Source organism: Microtus oregoni, unplaced genomic scaffold (assembly GCF_018167655.1).
Source record: "Microtus oregoni isolate MIOR12 unplaced genomic scaffold, Mior012 000024F_ref0000369, whole genome shotgun sequence".
Classification (NCBI taxonomy): Eukaryota; Metazoa; Chordata; class Mammalia; order Rodentia; family Cricetidae; genus Microtus; species Microtus oregoni.
Genome location: NW_024543083.1, coordinates 10196108 through 10216244, shown reverse-complemented (window position 1 = coordinate 10216244; position 20137 = coordinate 10196108). Strand labels below are relative to the sequence as shown.

The 20137-nt window shown below is 42.1% G+C and overlaps 1 protein-coding gene across 3 annotated transcripts in view; it reads left to right on the top strand.

The window, feature by feature from the left end:
• Zmat4 (zinc finger matrin-type 4) overlaps nucleotides 1-20137 on the top strand; it is a 359933-nt gene that overhangs the window by 245525 nt on the left and 94271 nt on the right. For all 3 annotated transcript variants that reach the window (XM_041673989.1, XM_041673990.1, XM_041673991.1), the window contains one exon: nucleotides 1950-2177. In XM_041673989.1, the coding sequence (XP_041529923.1) occupies nucleotides 1950-2177 (228 nt within the window). The remainder of the gene's footprint in view (nucleotides 1-1949; nucleotides 2178-20137) is intronic.

Below are 20137 nucleotides of genomic sequence, written 5' to 3'. Positions count from 1 at the left end.
GCCTTCACAGGCGCTATAGCAATGGAAACTGATTGGTGATGGGAAGACGGTTGGAAGATGAGACACAGGCAAAAGTTAAAACTTCCAGGTTTGCACACGTAGACAGCGGAATCGGGGGGAGTAAAAGCTCGAGCACAAGCAAGAGTTTCCCGTGTGCTAGGGCGGTTATCCATTTGATATCTTTCTTGTGTGCTGTTTCTGCCCAGGTGTGGAATATCAGGCATCAAGTAACAAAAGTGACCGCAAAGTCCCTTCTAGAGTTCAGTTTAAAGGAAAACAATCGTGCTTCAGGGTGCGTCAAACATCTGGCTGCAGATGTTTGAAACATTTCCCATTGCTGTGCCATGCATCTTCAGAAAGTGATAAGGATGCAGGAAACTTGGGAAGCAAGGTATGATTTCCTTGAGATAGGAGACAGATATCGTTTCATAGACAGGTTGACTGAATGTTTGTGGCTTTCATTAGTGTTGCTAAGTCATGATGGAATGATACCAGATGGCAGCTGAGACATATGGCCCACATTTGAGCCTCACTTCTGTACGGTTCCAGCTGACCAAATTCAGCAGGGAGGCTTTTAAAAAAACAGTAAATGTATCAGAGTTCCTCCACACGTTGGCCTGTTTAATTTTAGCTACAGCTCTGATGAGCACTGAGGATCAGAGGAAGTCTGCCTGAGATACTGTCCCGACAGTGTGCTGCTTGGATGAAAGTGTCACGTGACAACTATGTATTTGGGTGTCAGTCATTTGACTCAGACATTAAAGGTCCCCCAATCAAAACTTGGAAACTTGAGGGGTTGATTAACTGATTCTTTAACTTGTCTTTGATTTCCCAAGCTGTTGCATTTCCTTGGAAGAATACCCTAATTGTCTTGATTTTGTCAACTACAAATCCTTGTCATGGAGATTAGGAACACATGGAAGATGCTGTTAAATTGCTTATGACTAATAAGCCAATGAGACTGAATACCACTTTGTTCCTCAAAAATATTTGGATTAAAATATTTTTTTTCTATGATGCAGCACAGTTCACTTTGTTTTCATACAAGGAGGTGACCTCTTGGTTCACTAAGCATGAAAGGTGTTTGGGGGGGGCCTGAGAAGGAGTTCCGGCCTCGGAGCTTAAGTATTTGGTTCTGTGCCATGCATTATAACCTCATCCTTCACCTTTATAGCATCCCCCCTGCTGTCTTTGAAGTCAATCATCAGAGAAATAGGACAGTAACTCCAGGCACACTCATTCTGAGGCGAGAAGTAATTTGTATGTTGAAAGCATACAGAAGTTATTTTTACTTTCCATTAGTAAACTCCTTCAAGTTCAATTATATTCTTTCCCTGGGCCAGAAATAACTAAATTCACAATGGGATGTGTTAAATTAATAGCTGGGAGTACAATCTCAAAATAGTGATATGTGCCCTTTCGGCTTAGATAAGCAGCTTCTGCTCAGGAGAGTGTCTCCTCTGGTCTTCTGGGTGCACGATTGTGCTTTCAACGCCGGTGTTAGCAGATGTGGTCTGAAATAGCCTATCCCAATAAAAACTTGGCCTATGTAGCATGGTCTCCTCAGTTGGTACCAGGCAAGTCAGCTGGTCAGCGCCTCTGTTTATTGGCTGTTTCAACTTTAGCACTAGTTGACTCATTCTGAATCTTGCCATCTTGATTGTTATTCAACTTGACTGACAGAACATTCTGTCAAGATTTTACCTGAAAACTATTTTTCCCCATCACGACCATCCCTTCCATTTTTTAAAAACAAAACAAAACAATCCAAACTTTGATCTCGGTGCTTCAGAGATTTTAATTTGTACCCCGCTCAAGATGATGGTTGACAAAGGGGATTTCCCAGTCTTGGCAATCCCTTGCCATCACGAGCATGGGGTGCCCATTCCTTAATACCTAAGGGAAGTGTGCCCAGGTATGAACTGACATACTGTTGCTTTCTCCCACAGCCACACCACTGAATTCACTCAAGGCCCCTCGGGTGGACACGGCTCCTGTGGTCTCGTCTCCCTATCAAAGGAGAGACTCAGACAGATACTGTGGCCTGTGTGCAGCCTGGTTTAATAATCCTCTGATGGCCCAGCAGCATTATGATGGCAAAAAGCACAAGAAGAACGCAGCACGGGTTGCCTTGCTAGAGCAGCTGGGAACATCGCTGGATCTGGGGGAGCTGAGAGGTAAGGGCAGGCCCTCCCTTAATCATTTGCCCCAGCGAGGCTCTCTGCAGAAGCCCTGTGTTTTCTGAAAGCAGAGTGATGGCTCGTAGGGCTTTAATGCTAAAGGAAAGCGTGGAACTCTCAAAGGAATGGCCCTGAAAGCAAATGAGCAGCTGCTAGCTTCAGCTTGACTTCTAAGGCCGCCTTTGTTTCTAAGTACTCATTTCCAAAATTTTCAGATCGAAGATGCAGATGTGCAAACACTAGTCTTTCCTTTCTGTTTGCCGTTAAGCTCCTTCTCTGGTGAATGCTTTTGTGGATGAGTAGTAGAAGAGAAGCTGAAGGACAGTAATGCTGGCTTATGTAAACTCATGTGCTCTACATTTAGCCAAAGGAAGCAACGATGTGCCCCGTGGCCCATTGCAGCCACCGCCTGCCTCCCGCCACTAGACCTCTCTAGGATGCTGGAGAGCATCTCCTATGAGTTCCTACTGAGGCTATAGCAGAGGCTTGCAGAGTGTAGAGTAGCAATGCGTGCTGTAGTTGGTGGTGTAGGGACCATGACCATCTGATGGCACTGAGCGAGATAGTTTATCCTCAATAATCACATAAACATTTTATTAGCAGCTTGATATTGACCATGTAGAGATAGAACAAAATTTCGTACTACATATTACATTGCTAAATGATGCCATGAAAGGTACTGTGGTCCCATGTCCTCAGCCTGGTTCATTATGGTTTAGATGTGGTTTTATGAGCTGGCTAGGAAACCATCAATAATAACACTTGTAAGTTATAGAACACAAAGGTTTACAAACCAATTTTGAGAAGATCACCTGGTTTCAGTTGGATCCTGCAAGAAGAACCTATGCTTTTAATCCCCCAAACTGGACTCTGAATAAGGGGATGCTTCTGACAGTAAATGACATTAGGTGACTCTTAACCATGAGAGTACGATCAAAGGTCATGCTGTGAGAAGCTCATCGAGAAAGACTGTTTATTGAGAAAGCCTTTGCCAGGGAAAAGGATTCGCGTCAGAGCTAGATGTGTGAGCAGGAGAGAAGGCTGTGCGAGCAAAATCATGTGTGTGCCTAAAGGGCAGAACACATAAACAGAGAACAGGTTTCTAATGCATGGTTCTGGAAGATTCTTAAACTGCTTCGTGGATCTGAGTTTCAAGGCCCAGGATGCGCTGGCAAAGCTGCAGTGGAAACTGATTCTGTCTTAATGTTTGAACAGTGTCTAAGTCCAAACAAGCAAGTGTTTTGCTTGATTTCTTGTGTGGTTTCTAGTTACTGAAAAGCCATACAGTCCTTACTATTTCAATATGCCAGCTAACTTCACATTGTAGAAAGTCTTGAGTCGTTGGCACGGCTGCTCTTTGTTGGGGGGATTGCTGGTGATAAAAAGTGTTTGTCTTGTATACAGAGGACAAGTTGCTCCAAAGCCGAGGGCCACCCCGCAAAGTTGCTATTAATGGTAAATAACAAGTCGGCTCTGTGGCTCCTTCATGGCAGGACACTAGAAGAGAAAAATGAGAATTTATTTATTGTTTGTGCCAGATACCATGATGTGAAGAAGAATTATTCCTACAGCACGTTCTTCTTGTCTAGTTTGAATTATCTGCACTGCATCTTTTATGTACAGCCGCATCTTAATGGCTCGGGCGTCAGATTCTCTTGCACTAGAGTGGCTTACCTTCGGTATGAAGACAAAAGGATGCTCTTTGTCTTGGTACCTCTACTTGGCTGTGACTCAGTAGCATAGGAAACACTGCCCTTGGGTCCACCTTTTGATCCACTGTCCTTTGGATCCCCTAGCTGATGCTTTGATCTATATTTATGCAAATGTTCAGTACTAGACTGTTGAGGAATAAAGCAACCTTGAGAATTCAGCATATTTTAAAAGGTTTAAGTGTACATGCTATTTCTGACATACCCCTAAAACATGGCCAATTAATAAGGCAAAATGCGTCCTTAGTACAGGCATATTATAACTTAGAAAAAATGGCACCAGGAATGTTCATGGTTTGAAATATTACATTAGTTATTGATTATCATGGTATTCCTCCTGTCTTTTAAATATTTCCTCCTGTTCTCCATACCGATTGTTAGCTTGAATCTGAGTCTTTGGTTAGTTTTTCTCATTGATATGATAGTTCAAAATGTCTAGAATAGAGGAAGACATGTAGCACTACTCAATAATTGCTGAATGAAGAACAAGAAAAGGCCAACCAGAACCAAAACCAAACCAATAGACAAGCAAACCTGGCACACAATTGGTCATGCCTCGTTTCTGCAATGTCATGAAATGAATAATTTTCATAAGACATTCTTTATGATTCGTCCCATTTTAAAAATGGTGTATATTTTGCATACACTTGAATGAACAGATGTGACACCTTTAAAAGAGTTTTGACAATGCAAGTACTGGTATGATTCATACTCCTGTGATCGTATGTGACTTTTTCAATGAGATATGTCTGTGGATGTTCCTGGTTGGCCCTAGTCCTCTGACCCCCACATGTACCCCACACATGAACATGAATATGAACATGCACATGTAGTAATAAGGGCGGCGGGGCTGCGTCCCCAGCACCCCGGCAGCCTGGCTAGCTTATGCCCGAAATAACAACACACAAACTGTATTCATTTAATCACTGCTTGGCCCATTTCTATCTAGCCTCTTCTAGGCTAATTCTCACATATTAATTTAGCCCATTTCTAATCATCTGTGTAGCGCCCGTAGGTGCGCTTACTGGGAAGATTCTAGCCTATGTCCATCCTGGGTCAGAGCTTCATCGCGTGTGTCTGCCTGGGAGCTGGGAGCATGGTGTCTCTCTGAGGCGTCTGCTCCCAAGAGGAGAGCTGTGGAGTCTGAGCTCACTTCCTCTTCCTCCCAGCATTCTGTTCTGTTTACTCCTCCCACCTATCTTCTAACCAACGAGGGCCAAGCAGTTTCTTTTTATTTAACCAATGACCTTCCTCCATCATGCACACACTCATCCATAATCATTGTTTATACCTGTGACCAAAGATGTTCTTGAATTTCCTTCTACAAACTTCATAGTTTTAGCAATTATGTTTCATATTATGATATGTCTCAAGTTAACGTTTTGTTTAGTTTGAGATAGGGGGCTGGCATTCATTTTGTTTCCATTTACTTGCACAGCAATTACAAAAAATATGTTAAATATTTAATTTCCATTTCCAAATTGTCTTGAATTATTTTATCAAAAATCTGTTTATGGAGTTGGAGAGATGACTTACCAGTTGAGAGCCCTCTCTGATCTTGCAAAGGACTAGAGTTTGGTCCTAGCATCTACGTGGTAGCTCCTAACCTCTGTAACTCCAGTTTCAAATATTCGGTGCCCTCTTCTGGCCTCTGGAAGTATTGAGTACACATGGTGCTGGCAAAACACGTAGTCATATAAATAATAATAAGTAAAATCTTCCTTAAAGAGGGAAATCCATTTGTGTGTGTATTTCTGTACAACTGTTGTCCCCAGGGAACCTCATGGTCTGATACACTGTACTGATTGTTTAGCAATGGATACATCCTGAAGTTAGGGACTACGTGGTCTCCAGCTTGAAGACTGTGTGGCTATTTTAACTCCTTTGTACTCTGTTTGAATTTCAGAAGCAGCTTTTCAATCTGTAGGTAGAACATTATCTGGACTGTTGAGAGAGATTCAATTATCTGCAAATCAGTGTGGGGGAATTAAATTATTCAACGCATAGAGTCATGTGATCTGTGAACACCTTCTCTATGCTTGTGACTTTCAAGTTTGTAAATGGTGCTTTAGAGCCAGGGCAAACACTTTATGCATCATTTGTTGAATTCATGCTGAATATTTGGTGGTGTTTAACCTATTACAAAGTACATATTATTAATGTCATTTAATGTTGTTGCTGATAATATGTAGAGACTTTTGTACATTGACTTCAATCCCCGTGACTTACACATAATTTCCTACCTGTTATTTTCATATAACCTAACAATACAAATAATGCACACTTTCTACTGTGTTTGGTGTTCATTGTACGTTGTCACTAGAAACTATAGAACCACATTGTTCTAACTTTTTGGTGGCCTCAACTAACAGGTAAATTTAAAAGCCAATTTCCTATAGACTACCAAAGCATTAGAAATAGGATTGGCCTAAATATTAGTTAACATGTACAGACAAGTATCAACTCTGGTGTCATTTTTTTTCAAGAGAACAAGTGATAACTTCTCTACATCTGAATTATAATTTAGCAAGGAAAGCCTGTCTTCTTCATGAACAGAAAGTCTTCTGTAAAAATAGCTATCAGAGTATAGAATTACAAAGCTGAATGGCTGGAAAGTACCCTAGACTTTTTCTTTATGGTTTAATTTCTTTGTGTTAGCATAAAACACCTATAGGAGGCACTTTCTTATTCAAAAATTGTGGCAACGTAAATTCCGAGACTTTGACTATTTGTGTATAGAATATTCATTTTATACATTTAATAATTCCTTTAAAAGCTCCAGAATGAGACTAAGCCCAGGTTTATTTGTTGTTTTAGAGGACTCTAGGTTCTTCTGCTGTAATTCTGTCTGAAGACACCACACAGCTTTTGAGCACATTTGAAAATTTAATAATGCTTCTAAGTCAAAAGAGTAATAGCCCTGTAAGTCACATTAAATATCATTGAATTATACATGCCCTTTCTTTTTACAGAGCGAGCTCTGAAGTCTAGAGCTGTAAATGGGCTTTTCTCTTCTGAGTTGTCTCTAGAGTATAGTTCTAAGCCCCTGATAGCAGGTGCACCCTTATCCATGACTCAGCGCTTCCTGCTACAGACGCACCCATCTCCATGACTCAGCACCTCCTGTTTGCAGGTGCACCCGTCTCCATGACTCAGCACTTCCTGTTCGCAGGTACACCCATCTCCATGACTTCTGCTACAGATGCACCTATCTCCGTGACTCAGCACCTCCTGTTTTCAGGTGTACTCATCTCTGTGACTCAGCACTAGAACCATGAACAATTCCCTCTTCAGTTTAGAAGGTTGAGGCTGAGCGGCTTAGATATTCTTAAAAACATTTTTAAACCTTGCTTAGACCTCAGTTATATAATAAGCATAATTAACTCAGTTTTCCAGAAGCGAATTCTTGACAAAAGTATGGTATACTTTTAATGAGTAAGTTTTCATATGGCATTTATTACTTTATGTAAACTGGAATAAATACAGAAATGCAAAGAAATCATAGTCATTCCTCATGGAGGTGAGGGCTTGAGAGGTTCAGAAATGTGCGGGGCGTAATTGTATCTGTTGTCTGGATTGGCTGTATTGGAGATTGATTTCAAAGGGAGAAAGCAACTCAAGTAGGACTTCACATCCCAGAAGTGGGATGTGAGTCAGAAAGAGCAGATTTATCTCAAAATAAGTAGAAAATGAGAGATTTTCACTTTTTGAATTATTTCTCCTGTGAGGTAGTGTAGTGACTTGGATCTACTTACTTTTGTTCTGCTTTAATCTTGGCTTGGTGTTTGCCAGAATCCCAGGAGGTGGGTGACTTAGCATATTTAGCCCTTGCTGCTTCTTTGCCTTTTGTTAGCTTTGGTAGCTGTGCTCAGGCATTTGGACAATAGATCTTCTCCAAAACCGAGGAAAGGAAGGATGCTCTAGGGGAATGAATCAAATAATGTTCAAGATGAGGTAAGGTAAACATTATCTAGGAGCCCAGTGCTTTACAGCTAAACCCAAGGGATATTCATCATCTTCCACATTTACCATGTGTCTTAGTTAGGGTTTTTATTGCTGTGAAGAGATACCATGACCATGGCAACTATTATAAAGGAAAACATTTAATTGGGTAGCTTACTGTACAGAGGTTCAGTCCATTATGATTATGGTGGGACATGGCAATGTGCAGGCAGACATGGTGCTGGAGAAGTAGCTGAGAGTCTATTGTCTTAGGCAGGCAACAAGAAGTGGTCTGTCTCACTGACTATAGCCAAGCATAGGAGACCTCAAAGCCCACTCCCATAACAACACACTTCCTCCAGCAAGACCACACCTCCTCTAACAAGGCCATACCCCCCACTAGTGCCATTCCCTTTGGGGGTCATTTTTTTTTTCAACTCACCACACCATGGTTGAATTTGGGAGTGACTTCCCTGTGGTCCTGAATTGTGCTTTCTCCTGATATTGTAGCAGAATTGGAGTCCATGTTGCTGTTAGCTGGAGCTATAATGGGCTGGAAGATGGAGATAATTCATTTGACCCTGGGAGAGCGATTAGAAGTGGTGAGTTAGAAAGCCAGTGGTAACCGTAGTGCAGCAGCAAGAAGTAGTTTAGGGTGTTGAAAAGTGGTCTCTGCTCAAGTAGAGGTCATTGATAATATGTATATGGCTATATTCTAATGATAAAGTAGTATTTAAGATGTGAAACTGAGTAAATGAAGAAAAGGTGGTCTCCTCTCATGACTGGAGGTCACAGGGCTTTACTTTTCCCTTGAATCTTTCCCAGAAATTTGAAGAATCTCATGGTATGACTAAGTCTAGCTGTATCCAAGTGGTGTAGGGACCAAAATTCACCTTCCAAAGGCTAGCAGAAAGTTTCGGCACACTGGACACCTGTCACAGAGAGTCAGAGAAAGTTGACAGCTGACTTCTGCAAGGAGAATTCCAGTGCTTTGGAAATCATGTAGACGGGCCATGGGCCACCTGTCCCCACATGATTCCATAGGAATAGAGGACCTGATTAGGTGGCTAGAGATACTGTTTCGTGAGCAGGATCCTGTTGTCTGATACTTCTGTATTTCAGCTTTGATGCACTGATTGACTTATTCATCCATTGCCCCATTCTTTCCACTGGTTTTCCTGAGCATCTGCCACAGACGCACAGGATGAACATACTTCAGAGAGCCAGAGAAGACTCCCGGTTTGCCAGATGATAAGAAATAAACACGGTTAGCCTGTGCCAGGTACTAAAGGGGCAATAAAAACGGCCAAAGGACATTGAGATGGGGGCTGGACTTCCTGAAGCAGGTTAGCGACAGTCTGGTGAAGCTGTTGAAGTTTTTGAACTCCAACCTAAAGGTCAAAGCAGGTGGTGTGAGGCGATGGCTCATCTTGGAGAGCCCCAGGGAGATCACAGGGTTGTTGGTGGAGAGAGAAGGAGGCATGCTCAAGGATTCCAGATAGTGTCAGTTAGCCAAAGGCTGATGATGAGCAGAAAGTGAGCTTGGGGACAACAGTGGCCACATTTAGTACATTTTCATAGGCCATGATACCATGGTAGATGTTTGTATGGCATTGCATGCGAGACCAAGTGCTGCACCTCCCATCTGGTTAAGGGATGGACACCTCCCTATCCTGGCTCCTTGTGCATTCTGCCCAACATGGGTTCTGCTCTTATCATCCCCATGAAGACAGCCCTCACCTGCTTCCATTGCCAAATAGCAGGCGTTTGGGAGCATCAGCATTTCTATTAGAGATCAGGCACTGGTCTGTGATTGACAGGATTACAGCAAAGACCCTGGAGTTCATTTAGTACTGAAAGGTAGTACCAACTGCCTGGGATTTCTTTATTAGTTCTGACCATGGCTAGTGGGTCTGAGATCAGAATTCCCTAAACACTGAGCTCAGGCACATCATGGTGGAGCAGCCACAGTGTTAAGCAGGCATGTGCCATTGGTGTTGGGGACAGTTTATTCATGGGAAATTGGACCAGAGAGTCATCTCCTAGTTTTCATCTTAGAACAGGGGATTTGGGTGACTGACCCAAATGTCTCATCTGAGCTATAAAAAGAGCCAAATTGTTAAAGAAGGGAGCAAGAGTGTCAGTGGGGACAGAGCTGTGAAAGTCCAAGCCTTTGAGAGCAAGCTTGCGAGAATGCCTGAGCAGCGCTCAGGGTAGGCACTGCATACAGGGACGGAGCCTCAGCTGAGGACTGGCCCTGTAGAAGTCCAGCGTGGGGCTTGTTGGCTGGTGGAGGCGCACAGCAACGTTTGGCAGTGCCAGGAGCAGAGGGCGGAGCAAAAGGGACTCAGCGGCAGGCGGATGCCTGTGTTCTATCTGCAGATAATGAAGCCCCGGCTTAAAATTCTTAGCAGGACATTGCATGTTGGAGATTTGTGTCTCAGCAATGTCACACTACAGAAAGCAGCCTGAGGATGTTACAAGGGAGAGAAATTACAGGCGGGGATATACGTTGGAAAGAGGTTTTTTTTTTTTTTGCCTAATTAGAATTTCCATTGAGAAATTACAACAACCTGAGCTACTATATGAAGAAGTTTGAGGGTTCTAGGGGTTAACAGAAAAGAAAACAAATCAGAAAAAACTTTGAGTGGTTTTATATCCAAAATTTTCCCCCAAAAGTCTATATGTTGGAGACTGTTCTCAACATGACACTATAGGGAAGTGACAGGAATCTTTAAGTGTTGGAGCCTAGCAGGTAGTCTCTGGACCACTGAAAGGTGTCTTCAGTGGGCTCTCTCTTCTCTTTCGTTGGCATCCTCATCATGACACAGTTTTACTCAGGTCCTTAGCAACGGTCCATTGGGTCTTTAACTAACACGTCCAAAAGCTTCTTCTTTTGAAGTTAATTAGCTCAGATATGTGTTACAGGAATGGCAAACAGACATGGAAATTTAACAGGATTTGTTGGGTGAGTTACGTCATGATTTACTTTGACATTTTTCCATGGTTGAGGACAGGACCCAGGGTTTTGCTCATAGTAGGCAAGTCACAGGCAAGCAGTTGGCCACTGAACTATACAGTCCTAGCCCTAGGGCAGTGGTTTTCAACCTTCTTAATGCTGCGACCCTTTAATCTAGTCCCTCACGTTGTGGTGACCCCAGCCACAAATTTATTTTCATTGCTACTTCATAGCTGTAATTTTGCTACTGTTATAAATTATATTGTAAATATCTGATATGCAGTATGGTCTCAAGTGAACCCCTGTGAAAGGGTCACACAACTCCAAGTGAGGTTGCAACCATGGGTTGAGAAACACTGTCCTAGGACCTAAACCTGCCATGCCACATTGCTGTTCTCCTAGTCTTCTAAAGCCTGAATATCCCATACTGGGCCTTAGGGACTAGTAATCTGGCCCCATTTAACCCAGCCTTGGAGTTATGACAACAAAGGCCGCATAGTCCCCTTTGTATTATCCACGGTGTCTAGATTCATATACTGTTGATAGACGCCCTCCATGACTGGCCTCCTCCATGCTCTCTAACAGAAAAGCCACACTCTGCATCCTTGATTCTCGCATGCAGTAGGAACCATGGTTCTTGAGTGGATAGTTTAAAGGTTTCTAGTACCACATACTTAACAAAAATTACTGTGTCAATGAAGGTGCATTTTTGTTATGTTTAATCAATTACAGCAAATAATACAGCGGTTTCTCCCTTACCCTGGTATTTCCAGCCTGTGACAGCGGTGAGCAGTTTAACTAGTTAAGCATCAGCAGAAAATAGGACCTCTAAGCAGATACGATAATTATAGAACACAATGCTAAATTGGATGGTAGAAGTGCTAAGGAAAATACTTAGCTTAGATTACACCTGGTTATTTTTGCGTTATTATTTTTAATGTGTTTTGACACCTTAGCTGCGGCGTGCCGGCTTCCTCCCATCTTCAGAGCCCACATTTCTGGGTTAGACAATTTAGCTGTTTAAATGTCTCAGATCCTCTCACAATTGTTGGGAACACAGTAGGGAAATATTATGATGTAGAAGAGACTATTTTCATTCATTCATTTGTTCATTTGTTCAGTTCAAACTTGCTAAGTCCCTGATATGGGAAAGGAATTGTTCCTAAAGTTATAAGGGAACACTAAATTATTTATGACTCATTATTTAATCTGAGAGGTTTTAAAGTGTAGAACAAGGAAGTAGAGAAAAATGGCACCTTTACTGAAATAAAACACTAGATAAACAAAAAAGAGTTTAAAAGCCCTTTAATCATCGTGATTTTAGAATTTAAAAAAGAGAAAATGATTACTATAACTGAGATGGGCACCAGCAAATATGGACATTGGTGACTAGGGTGTTAGAGCAGATGAACATGAGTGAAGGGCTAGGAAGAATGGGTAGAGTAGAACATTATTAGGAATTAAGACATTGGCTGTCTGGATAAAATCAAGCTGGAAAGACAGTTTAGAGCCATGAGAAGTTGTTTTGGCAAAGCTGAACCCTTTCTGCCACAACTGACATGCCCTAAGTCACATGATGGCTGGGATCGTTTATACATTAGCACTGCCTGGGAGCAGACAGCTTGCTGGAATTGGGTGAGGAGACCCCAAAAGCCAGGAAACTGAGATCAGGTGGATCTGTACCTCTGATGAGGCCTGAGGGATGCTGAGTTTGAGCGGCCGGAGGGAGAAGATGTGTTGCTCTGGGTACCACCTGCATGAAAATGAATTGGGAGCTGGATTCTCCAAGAACTGGACAAGGAAACTCTTGGCCTTGGGAACGCTAACAGAAAAAAATCAACAACAAAAAAACGAAGCAAAACAGATTTAATAAGGAATATGAGAAATGACTTATATCTCTGTTAAACCTCAAATCCAACAAGAAATCCACTTCATGAACGTTCACAGCAGCCTGTTTACACCCTGTAGGCCAAGGCCTTTCTCATCTGGGGCGGGTTTTGCCCATTATTTTTCCTAATGATGCTAATAAATGAATTGCTGTCTAAAAGAACCTGGTTAAGCCTGCATCTTCCTTGACTATATCCCCGAAAAAGATGAACACGGATTTTAAAATGGAATCTGCTTGGCACATCTGCTGCCGTGTAAGTGCTGTACACAAACTAATTAAACAGGAACTGGAAACTACTAGATTCCTAATTTCAGACGTGGCTGTTGCATTTTAAACAGCTGTGAATTGATCTGGAAACCATCATCTTTACTCTGAGATGTTGAATAAGAAAAAGAAAAAAAAATAGGCAAAATTAACCCCACATGTGCCTCCGTCCACCCAAGTGACTTCTGTTAGGGGTCTACTAGGGCTACGTGGAGGAAGCTGAAGATGTGACGTTAGGCTGCTGGACAGTTGTTTTTTACTCAGAGCACCAAGGCCTCTACTTGGAGTCCCCCACTGTTTGTTTTAAGGTTAAGAGCTAGGATGACATTTTACAGAAGCTCTGTACAATATTTTCCTAAGGTTGTGGGAGGACAGATCTGTCATGTTGGCTCTTAAGTTGTTATGGATGTTGGTGACACATTTTCTTTTTGAGAAAACAAGAGACACAGCAGCATTAAAACCAAGATAAACCTGTCCTTTAACAAATGGGAAGCTATTTTGTTTATAGAATTGTAACTTTACATTAACACAAACAAAAGTAATCTCAAGCATCCTTTATGTTGAATTTTCTGCAGCTGGACCTGGTAGATGAGATCTGATAGCATTGATTGTGGTATAAGAAATAAACATAAGATTTGTTCAATGTACCACGTACCCATTGAGATGTTTGTTGTCTATGTTATTTTGGCTAATGTTTACTGAACACTTACCATGTGAAAGATACCACAACAAACCCCAGAGCATAAAGATGACATTGTCCTGAATGGTAAAGAAGACGTTCTTTCTCTCGCAACAAGTCCAATGTTTCTGTGGCAAGTGACATTTTGTGGTAAGTGCTCTCAAAACTCACATCCCTGAAGATGGTACCCAAAGACCTCTAATATCTTTACTCATGTCAAGAAACAGATCTGGGAGGGAGGGAAAGAGAAAGGAAGAAAGGGGAAAGGAAAGGGAAGAAGGAAAGAAGAAAAGGAAGATTAAAATGTGTATTTAATCATTTCACCGTCTACTATATTTTATTAAATATATTTTGCTACTGGTAATTAGCATTCCATCAAGTTTCCCCTTCAGAGCAGTGATTTTGTAGTTTAGAGAGAAGTATACAGACTTGTGCTTGGAACTTCTGTGTGGCTCTATGCCCAGGACTAAAAGTGCTGCCCAAACACAGAGAAAGCCTACACCATATTTTCATTGTTAGGACTCACCTGAAAGAATGATCATTATTCCTTCACCACTTGCTTTTCCAGCGGTCATTGTGCTGTTGACCCTGCTCAGCCCTGAAGATGTCCTCGGGTTCTAGGCATGGTCTTTGAGCGCTGCCAACCCCTAAGTAGCCACGCATGTTAATACGATTTCAATAATGTTTCAGATCCCCTGTGACTTGCCTGTGTAAGAAATGGAAAAAACTTCTTCAGGGAGCCTAGAAAAATCTGGTTTTACATCAGCAAAACGAGATTTTTTTTTCTCTAGACATGTAAAAGGCTCCGGTGTCATGACAGTAGAAATCATATTTGCCACAGTAGGTCTTTGGGAGGTGACTGTGAAGCCTGCATCACCAGAGAGCTTCTGTAGACCTGAGCGATGAACAGAGATTTGCAGTAACTCCGATTTGGAGTCTATTTTTATAGATGATGACAAACAATGGTAACCGACTGAAATAGCTAATGGCCCAGCGAAGTGGGAGCACAGCTTCTTACAGTCCCCAGCTGGCAGGCGACTAAATGAGTCGGGATGAGCTGGCGAGCAGTGACGCGTTGTAAGAACCTTGATGTCTCATGCGGTTCTTCCTGGAAGAAAGGCATCTGTCATCTTGGGGGCTTTGCGTTCACAAAGCACTGGTGAAGGAATGAAGTTCAAAGGGGGTGTGCTCGGAGGCCTGGTCTGGGTTTCCGTCCTGTCTCTATGACCAAACAGTAGTGGCAGAGGAGACGGTTTACCCCTCTGGGCCTTGCCTTCCTGTCTATACTGAAGGCATAGGAGGACTTGGTCGGCAAGGGGTGCCTTCCAGCAGTTTTCCCATTTAGGTTGGTCTAGATAATTTATTATGAGTTCATGTGCTTGGTAATTGCTCTTCCAAAATAGGATTTTGACTCTCCAGGCTTCATTCTTATAAATCGACCCTATCTCAGGCCCATTTAAGAGATTTTATTTGCCTTCTCTCTGTGGTTTCTACAATTCCAGGGGCAACCTAAGCATACAAGCATGGCAGATAACCTTGTACTATTATTTGCCTTGAGTCTATGCAAACTGTGTCTCAACATGTAGTCCCACACAAGCCAGAATGCAAGCAATCCTTTTATTATATTCCCACAATCCCTTGGGTCTTCCTTCAATCCTAACAAGTCAATACACACAGATTCCTATTGGAGGAGGGCTCTGCTTGTTGGTTCCCGGCCACCTGGCTAGTTTAGACCCAATATAATCATACAGAAACTGTATTAATTAAATCACTGCTTGGCCCTTTAGCTCTAGACTCTTATTGGCTAACTCTTATATTAATTTAATCCATTTCTATTAATTTGTATATCACCACGTGGGTTTGGCTTAACCAGGTAAAGTTCCGATGTCTGTCTCCTGTGGGGCTATATGGCGTCTCTCTGACTCCGCCCTTCTTTCTCCCAGCATTCAGCCTCACTTTCCCTGCCTACCTAAGTCCTTCCCTGCTATGGGTCCAAAGCAGTTTCTTTATTCATTAATGGTAATCTCAGCACACAGAGGGGACTCTCACATCAGACTCCCTCCCTCTTGCTCTGTCCTCATTCTATTCTGCTCCTGTCTCCCCGTGTTAGGCACACACCCTGTAACCGATCTGTCTTTAGGCCCCAGGTGGAAACATTCTTCGGTAACACTGGTAGTCAATGGCCTGGACCACCCACTGCCCACGCACATGAACCTTCATACAAGTATGGGTCACGTATTATTCCTGTCTCTTGTTATCTCTGAGTGTGTTCACCTTGTGCATGGGGTTCACCCTCGTTGCTCAATCATAGGGTTGGTGTCTACTAATAGTGGGAGAACTCCTACCGAATGCACCTTCCTGCCAGCAGTATCCACAGGCTCTGGACAAAGTAAAAGATCAGCTACAAAGGCAGTGCAGAGTAATCCCCAAACGGGCAGAACTGGAGGGAAATGAACACTTGGGAATCAACACTGAGTATTTCATAATGTCTATGCTTTCTTTGCCTCTCAGGATTAATCCATTAGCACCAAGCAGTCAGCCTGAAACTCTGATAAGAGCTCTGAGGTGCTAGCTGCATCAGGCAGTGTATTCATTAAGATAAAAGCTGAATTGCTATTTAAAAAATGAAAAGAAAAATACAGAAGGCAAGAAAACCCAAGAGGAATATTTGGTATAAAGAGGTCTGAGGGAACCACGGCATTGAAATGCGAAAGGAAAATTCATGTCAGGAAGAACTCAAGATTCGGAGGGGAGCCCCCAGCTTATTTTATATGTGTCCTCTGCTGTACTTGACCCTGACATGGAATGACATGTCCAAAAGGTCATCATCAAGCAGCCCTGCTAGGCCTCCTTGTACTGAGCAGGGACTTCAGCTCCTGTTGTTCTCTCCCACATATCCTCCACTTGCATCGCAGTGCAGAGGATTTGGTTGCGGTTCATCTAAGTTCACGGCCGGCTTTAAAGGAGATACACTGGAGGAATATATAGAGAGTGCGTATAGAGTTTGCACAATGTTTCATTCGCTATACCCAGATATAACTGTAAATTAATAAAAATGATCACACAGAAAATTGAAAATATGATTAGTACTCAAGACAAAGGAGACAAATATTGAGATGGTTCAGAAAAGTAGCTATTTTGTTTATACTCGAGGATATAAAATAAAATGTTCTTATGAGTTATGAAAGAGAATATTAATCAGGAAAGCTGGGAGTGTTGTTTAGTAGCAGAGTGTTTACCAGCCTGTTAAAGCGAGAATTCGGTTCTCAGCAACACACAGATAGACAGACAGATAGGCAGGCAGGCAGGCAGACAGACACAGACACACACACAGACAGAGAGAGTGAGACAGAGACAGACAGAGAACACAGATGAAAACATGAGCAAATGTGTATTCATGAGTACAGCCATGCCTAGGACTCCATTGCCTCAGATGGGGGGATGGCAAGGTCTCTCCCTGCTCTGAGATTGATGGGACAATGTTTGTAGACAGTGTCCACCATGATTTCCTCCTCCTGGCTGGTTAGAGCTGCTCCTCTATAGAGACCTCTCTACAAAGGTTAGCTGGCATGCCTCCTTGTATAGCTGCAAGAACTGGGTGGAGTGCCTGCCCAATCTCAGCTATTCTTCACATGAGTCTGTCTTTTCTTTGTTCCCTGTCACCCCATTCTGGTTGCAGCACACATGCACGCACACACACACGCACGCACGCACGCACAGGGTAAAGCAAAAATGAGCCACATGGAACTTTTGGATGTGAAAAAATAAAAGTTAAAAATCATAAGAAAATTTATAACAAACTGGGTTGAAGAAAGAAAAAAAGTCTCTAAATTTAGAGATTATTTTTTAAAAATATCCATTATGGGGTCATACTATCCAGAAGTGAAAGAAACAGACATGTTTGAGAAACTCATGATAACTGAGGAAAGTAAGAGTATGTATGCACAGACATGCACACATACATGTACACCATACACATATATATGCACACAAGTGCACATAGGCATGCACACATACATGTACACCATATACATATATATGCACACAAGTGCACACAGGCATGCACACATACATGTACACCATATACATATATATGTACAGAAGTGCACACAGGCATGCACACATACATGTACACCATATACATATATATGCACACAAATGCACACAGGCATGCACACATACATGTACACCATATACATATATATGCACACAAGTGCACACAGGCATGCACACATACATGTACACCATATACATATATATGCACACAAGTGCACATAGGCATGCACACATACATGCACACCATATACATATATGCACACAAGTGCACATAGGCATGCACACATACATGTACACCATATACATATATGCACACAAGTGCACATAGGCATGCACACATGCATACATACATGAATGCACATAAGATACTCACACACAATGCAAGTGCATACATGTTCATGTACACAATGCACAGGTGCACACATGTGTGCACACACATACACATGATCCCACACATCTCTGTCTTAACTTCTGAAGGACAGAGAGGGTATCTAGAAAGCAGCCATAGAAAAAGACTGAACATTTATAAGAGGGCACACACAATGTAAATCAAAGCCAATGTTTTGTTATTTAAAAAAATTCCAGTAGCAAGTGAGTCTATTTAAAATATCAAAAAGGTAATAAGCAGTTAACTAATGAGAATAGTGTTCTGGAATAAAGGTATAATATGGACATTTTTACTCTGTAAGTATAAATCTTATAGGCTAGACTCTGCATATGAGAGAGAACACGTGATGCTTGAGTTGGAATCACTTTTGTAAAATAATGCTTTTCAGTTTCATCCATTTTCCTGAAGATTTCTTATTTCTTTGCAACTGGACTGATCAAATGTTATCGTGCACACATACCGCATTACTGTTCTCCACTTGTCTGTGAGTGGGCCTTGAAGCCAGGTCTGTTTCCTGGCTGTTGTGGTTACTGCAGCAGCAGACAGACAGACAGATTTCTCACTCAGCTTTGAACTCAGTTCCCACTGCCTCCCAGGATCACAGTCTCCTGTCAGTTAGCTGCTTTGCGGTCCTCCTTCTGCTCTGTCGACTGTTTTCAGTGCCTTAACACTTTGTATCCTATGAAGCAGGAAGATTCAGTTTGATTAAGTTCCAGTTCTAAATGTTTGACTCATTTTTGTTTCATGTCTGCAGAAGCATTGCCTAATGTTGTCTCAACCATGTACGCCAGTTATTTTCTAGTTGCTTTATAACTTTCCCTCTTACATTGATATTTGATCCATTTTGAAATATTTTTATGACTTAGCATGTGTGGGAAGAGCGTAATTTCATTCTTGTACCTGAATAGTTGTACTGCTACTGTTTGTCGAACAGACTATTTCCGCATAGGATGTTGTTGCCATCCTTGCTGGGAATGAAGTCTCCACACACCTGTGACACTACTCCGAATCACCAGCCCCAGTCCGTTGATCTGCCTGTGCGCTTTCATCCAAGTACCACACAGACTGTAGCTTTTCAGTAAAATTCTGAAATCAGAAAATGCCAGTCTTCCGAGTTTGTTCTACTTTTCCAGTATGATCTTGGCTGTTTGGAATTTCTTCTAGAGGTATATGTTTTAACAGCATCTTGTCAGTTTATGCAAGGCTGACGACTAAGATGTTACAATATTTTCATGTTAAAGATGTGCATTCATCTAGTCAGTTAATTGAGGCATGTGCCTTTAATCCCAGCACTGGGGAGGCAGAGGCAGGTGGATCTCTGTGAGTTCGAGGCCAGCCTGGTCTACAAAGCGAGTGACTGATTACACATAAAAGCACTGTTTGAAATCAAAAACAAAAACCAAAAAACTAAAGAAAAAGAAAAAAGTTGTGAATCAATTTTATAGAAAGTATTTGATGAATAAAAGATAGTATTTTTTCACTTAGATTTTCTATCAGTGATATTTTTTAAGTTACATTTATTGTGTTTATATGTCTACATACATGACGCAGGGTACACACCAAATGTAGTGACATTTTATTTGTATTTTAATAAATAAAGCTTACCTGAAGAGAATAAAACAGCCCTACTGGTCAGCCTTACAGACCAGGGCAGTGATAACACACATCTTTAATCCCAGTAGCCACACAAGTTGCCATGGAAACCAGGCGGTGCATGCCTTTAATCCCAATGGTGCATGCCTTTAATCCCAGCCCTAGAGTGGATTATAAAATGGGAGGAGACAGCACTCAGACACAGTCTCATTCTGAGAGTACTGGAAGCAGGATCGCCATTTCAGAGTGAGGTAGAGGTAAGAGCCAGTGGCTGGCTGCTTTGCTTTTCAGATCTTCAGGATGAAGCCTAATTTCTCTCTGAGTTTTTATCACTCATGCTTCACATAACCATGGAATAAGGGCAGAGGTCAGAGTACAGCTAGCTTATGTAGTTAATTCTGTCTTTCCATGTCTGTGTAGTTCTAGAGATCAAACTTAGATCACCAGGCATATGTGGCAAGCACCTTTACCCACTGGGC